Genomic DNA, 5545 nt, shown 5'->3' on the forward strand with positions numbered 1-5545 from the left:
ACAACTAAATACATTGACAAATAAAAACTAAAGAAAATAGTTTTGAAAATAAAGTTAAAAGTCTAGGGTTCCGCTATCCTCTTAACAATCCTATATAGTTTTACCAATTACTTATGAATTACACATGCAACTTTGACAATTAAGTTTTCCTAATTTATATTCTACTTGGAGCCTCCAATATAGAACGTAACGTTCAGATCAAATCTGAACATGAGAGACTCATTATGCTTTATGAAAACCCTTTCAAAAATCATGCAACCCTTAAGACGTGATGTTCATTTTAAGTGAAATTACAATTATTAGTCACAAGAAGTCAGCGTCAATTTTAGGGAACCTTTTTACCAAATTTGCACCAAATTACTTATCTAAACATCCTAATGGTAGCTAAGCATTAACACAATTAGACAGTTTAAAACGGTGATTAATAATTCAAAGTATGCACGTATTCAATCATAAGCAATTAAATAAAAATTACATATTCATGCTAAGACTCAAGTCTTCGCCCCAGCAAACGGAATTTAATTACTAGCAATCATACAACGAAATATTATTAAAAACAAAGATAGAAAACACCTTGAAAATAAAAAACTTGAATCCAAAAGCTCTCTAAAGTGTTTGTGCGTTTTCTCCTCTCATTCTCTTCCCCTCAACCCTAATGGCTAAAAGCCTTATTTATAGTACTAGAAAATAAAACCCTAAAAGGTCTTCTATACATTAGGAAACACAATAGAATAAGATAACTAGGAACTACATTCCTATTCTAACTTAGGGAAACCTGCCCAGCCACAGAGAATCCCACGATTTTGGATCTTCAGGGCTCTAAAATAAGCCCAAAACGTCAGTTTGACAGCATTGTGCGCTGCTCCTTTATTTCATCACCATAAATAAACTGCCGGGTAAAAAATTATGAAACTTTGACACGGACAATTTGAAAGACACAGGAACATCCTCCAATTAGAATCACTCCAAAATTTATCCGTTTGACTACTTTTTGCTCCAGAGGAAGTCGAATATCCTGCATTGGAATTATAATTCAAAGTATCAAAATCTCACCAAAATAATCACTAAATTAATACTAAGAATAGGATAAAATATATAGTATAATATCGACTTATCACGATCACTATATCAAAAACCAAAGAAATATGGATGCATATAGCAGCATACCATAGCCAAGGTTATATCAAATTCTTCTTAAGAAATTCAATGACATTGCTGTGGAAAGCGGAGCAAATGACGCGGAAGCCTTGGAATCCAGATCCCTTAGCCAAGGCCTCAAACTCATCCTCCGTCCTCTCTTTTCCGCCGGGGTTGTTAGCTAACATGAGCAGGTCGATATGGATAGCTAACTTGGTGGCAAGGCTGCTGTTTGGAGATACTGGAATAATGAACTCAACAAGAATCACCTTCCCATTGTCGGGGAGCGCAGCGTAGCAGTTCTTCAAAAGTTTCAAGCAGTGCTCGTCACTCCAATCGTGACATATATGCTGTAAGATTGCATACACGATATGATATTAGTTCCAAATATATTAAGCAACTAAGCTTAAAAAATTGATATTAGCACTACAATCATTGACTCTCTTTTGGATAAATAATAACTCACTTTCATGACAATTGCATCTCCCTTTGGAACACTTACAAACATGTCTCCTCCAACATGCTCCACACCTATATCCAACATTCATAGACCTCATATTCATTAGGAAAAATGATAAATAGTACAACCATGATTTGTTTTTATATAAGCAAATATTAGAGGAAGAGAAATCATACTTGAGAGAGATCTAGTGTAAAGGTGAATGCTTTTAAGTAACTGTTGATACTAGAAATTACAATGTCTACTTGGTGCACATGCTGAATGATTATGAGCCAACTTAAGAATAACGAATGTGGGTGTACCAATTCACAACCGAACTTGGTCAAGCAAGTATAATCGATGTGGTGGTACTGGGGAATGCACTGCTAACTTCTACACTTGAACGATTTGGGCAGAGGAAGGAACACATCTCAGCCTTGGGTTCTAGAACCTGAAGACAAGTTTACTAGATCACTGCAAGGTTCAATAACTGGTTCGACTTTCACTGAGGAGCTATTGAGATGACCTATTTAGGCGAAAGAATTGCAAACTCTTCACCCGGCATTACTTGAATAAATAACCTACCAACGAACAACAATGTTGATCACTTATCCAAACTGAAGGTGCTCCTAAATTGTCTGGTTCATCTGCTCCACTGGCAATTAGTTCTACTACTCCACTGCGTTAGGACAGTTAGTGTTCTTCTCAGGGGTGTGAGAAGGGTTTTGCGAAGAGGGAGGGTTTTTGTGTAAAGCGTTTGTGTTGTTTGTTGAGTTGAAGAGGCCTTCAATGTTGAAGAGCCTCTTCTATTTATACGCGAAGCTTTCATGATAAACAAGTATGCCGAGGCAGAGTCCTAATGGGATTGTGTTTGTTCAATATTTGCTTGAATATTCCATTGACGCATTCTTAGCCAAAAGTTTGTCTCTATTTAGTCTCGGCCTCTCTGACTCTCATCATAACTCTAAACCTAGTCCCATGGTGAGATTCATTCATCTTTATATGGTCGTGTAGGCATTCGGATCCTTGGAATAATTCATATTTATCCATAGTTTATATTAATCCTTGCAATTTCAGTTTGTGCAGGACTCAACCAAGTCACCCCTATACTTAAACTTTTCATAGTCCTACCTCCATGAGGATTTGGTCGAACTGATTTTACTCGTGGCCTAAAATCCCACTAACTTGAAAGACTTTACTAGGCTGAGAACCATGCATGGTCATTGGGTCAACTTATCTCAGCTCAAGTTGTTGTTCAGGCCCAAACAGTAACTAACAACAAACATTATCAGAAACGAAGAACATACCAGGATATTGGGGAGCATCTTTGATGACATGAGGTAAGTCGAAGTTAATGCCCTTAATTGAGGGGTACTTAGAGACAATCATGTGAATAACACTGCCGATGCCACCACCAACATCAACGACGGATGTGAGGCCCTCAAAGCCCTTGTAGGTCTCAAGAAGTTTCTTCATGGTAATGCTAGACTGGTCAGCCATTCCCTTGTTAAAAACCTTGTTGAATCTAGGGTCAATGCCATGGTACTCAAAAGTAGTCATTCCATAGGCCTTGTTGAATGCAATTCCTCCTTCAAGAACAACATCTTTCAAATGGTACCTGCACAAGCCCAAAACAAGCATACATGTCACGAATACTGCTCTCTTAAGGTCCCTATTTTGAGGACCTATGCGGTTTTGTTTTTATATAAACTTTCAATATAATCTTATGGGTAGGTTAAGCTATCAACTTAAATAATTCCTATTACACCGAAACAAAATAATTCTGCAAACTGATTAAATTAAAAAAATTTCTCGCGTGAAACCTTCCGTCTTCCTTTCCAATCGTCTCACTCCCCCACATCCCCTCCATTTCTCCATCTCTCTCACAATCATTCACTCCCCTTCTCTCCTCATGAGTTTTTTTCTTTTTCTTTTTCTTTTCACATATGAAAAGGGGAGAGGAGAATGACCTGTTAGATTATTTAAGATGATAGCTTAATGTACTGTTAGATTAATATGATGGCTTCTATTAAAAAGAACCTCACATGTCCTCAAAATGAGGACCTTAGCAGAGCAGTTATGGCTGTGAGTGTGACATATACATAGCTACTTTCCTAAGGTCTTCATTTTGAGGATCCGTGAGGTCTTTTTATAGATGAGCTCTCATATTAATCTTATGATAGATTAAACTATCAACTTAAATAATCCCTGCACTGAAACACAATAATTTTGCAAAGTGATTAAATAAATAAAAAATTACGTTAAACCTTTCATCTTCCTCCCCTACCCTTTCTCTCCTCCACATCGCCTTCGTCTCTCCATCTCTCTCTCTTGATCGTTCACTCCCTTCTCTCCTCCTGAGTTTTTTGTTTTTTTTTTCTTTTACCGTATAAAAAATAGAGATGGTGCTGTTTCAAAATTTTCACTATCGTCGAAAATTTTCATATAAAAAGGGGTTTATACATTTAATAAGAAGATGATCCCAATTTTCGAAACCACCCAATCTCAATTTGAATATTATTGAGAAAAGATTAGAGGAAATTGGATGTGAAAAGTTAATATGTTTTATGTAATTGGATTTGCTTCGTTTAAAGACTAGATTTTGTAGATGAAGAGGATTCAACATGACATGGAATTTATTTTATTTTATTTTATTTTTGTTTTATCAATTAGTATTTTATTTTCGTGTAACAGGAATTATTTAACTTAATCTACCGTACCTATGGAAAAATAAAATAATTAAAACGTAGAGTTATACAAAGGAAAAAGATTAATAAGAAAGAAAGGTTTGAAATTGAAACACTGGTGTGATAAATTTCCAATCATGTCCGTCCCCAACCACTAAATCGGCCAAAAGTAATATGAACAAAGAAGAACACAATAGGAAAAATAGAAAACAATCACATATTCAAGCCACAACTCGCAGTTAGTAATATTTTTATGATTTTATTATAATCAACCTATTTAAAACCCATTAGTTAATGTTTGTTAACGATCAAATTAAGATGATAAACGAAGAAGAATAATAGTAATTACCAGCTCTCAACAAGGACCTTGTCCTGAGTCAGGAGTAAGAAAGGAGCAATGGACACACCATCCTCGTTCTTTGTCAATAACTTGCAGACGGGGCCGAGGCCGTACAGACGCTCTACTTTGCCATCGGGAAGCGTGCGGAGGGAGTAAGTGAGGATGGAGTAGCTGGCCAGGAGGCGCAGCATGCGGTCCAGGATGACGGGGGCGTCAGGGTTCTTGGTCGGCAGCTGCGAAGCTAAGTCCGCCGGAGAAACGAAGGCGTCAGGCCCGGCTTTCGCCATGATCTCGAGAAGGTCGAGCTCGAGGGCTGCCTTGAGCACCATGGGTGGAACGGAGGCGCTGGCTAGCTGCATGGCGAAGAGGTTGGTTTCTTCGTCGGAGACTTGGGTTGGAGTCGTCTGAGTCTCTACGGTCGAACCCATTTGTTGGATTTGGTGTTGGTGGAGAGAGAGAGAGAAGGAGGACTGAGAGTGGAAGAGATGGATTTACAAATGGGTGTACTAACTGGCAATATATAGGGATTTGTTTGCTTAATGGTGGTGGGTACCAATGTTTTGTAATATTTTCGCGAAAATTAATTTTAAATTGTCGAGAGTTCACAAGAACTTTACTGTTTAGAGTTCCTTTAGCATTCATGGGTACGGGAAATGTGTAAGTTTGTCTCTCGTAATATCGTTTTTAATAAAAAAAAATATAAACAAATTGAATGATAAGTTACAAATTCAAACTTTTCTTATAAAAAAAAGTGCAGTTTTTCTTCAATACAAGGTTATACTCGATGGTTTAAATTAACACAAACGGATTTCGCATGGTTCGACTAATATATTGTTCTCTGTGTACGTCACTACTTCCATCACCTATTAAAGTAAGAAGGCATATCACAAAATGTAAACCCTTCAAACCAATGGCGAACAAACTAAGAAAAGTCTCTCTGCC

The 5545-nt window shown here is 37.3% G+C and overlaps 1 protein-coding gene across 1 annotated transcript; it reads right to left on the reverse strand.

Moving 5' to 3' along the window:
• Nucleotides 1–453: 453 nt before the first annotated feature.
• LOC103951568 (caffeic acid 3-O-methyltransferase-like) lies at nucleotides 454–5082 on the reverse strand. Its single transcript, XM_048565070.1, has 5 exons — nucleotides 4613–5082; nucleotides 2884–3194; nucleotides 1604–1668; nucleotides 1168–1487; nucleotides 454–1015 (listed from the first exon to the last, which is right to left on the reverse strand). Exons 1-4 carry the CDS (start codon nucleotides 5029–5031, stop codon nucleotides 1179–1181), a joined length of 1104 nt encoding a protein of 367 aa, XP_048421027.1. The 5' UTR covers nucleotides 5032–5082; the 3' UTR covers nucleotides 454–1015; nucleotides 1168–1178.
• Between the last annotated feature and the right edge of the window lie 463 nt (nucleotides 5083–5545).

The sequence above is a fragment of a genome, unplaced genomic scaffold (assembly GCF_019419815.1).
Source record: "Pyrus x bretschneideri cultivar Hongxiangsu unplaced genomic scaffold, Pyrus_bretschneideri_v1 Contig4, whole genome shotgun sequence".
Taxonomy (NCBI): Eukaryota; Viridiplantae; Streptophyta; class Magnoliopsida; order Rosales; family Rosaceae; genus Pyrus; species Pyrus x bretschneideri.

Excerpts from the sequence above, each read along its gene's own strand:
- LOC103951568 (XM_048565070.1), bottom strand. The coding sequence starts at position 5,031 with ATGGGTTCGACCGTAGAGACTCAGACGACTCCAACCCAAGTCTCCGAC. Across the intron at positions 3,195-4,612 it reads AAGGTCCTTGTTGAGAGCTG|GTACCATTTGAAAGATGTTG; the intron begins GTAATTACTATT and ends GGGCTTGTGCAG. Across the intron at positions 1,669-2,883 it reads AGATGCTCCCCAATATCCTG|GTGTGGAGCATGTTGGAGGA; the intron begins GTATGTTCTTCG and ends TGTTGGATATAG.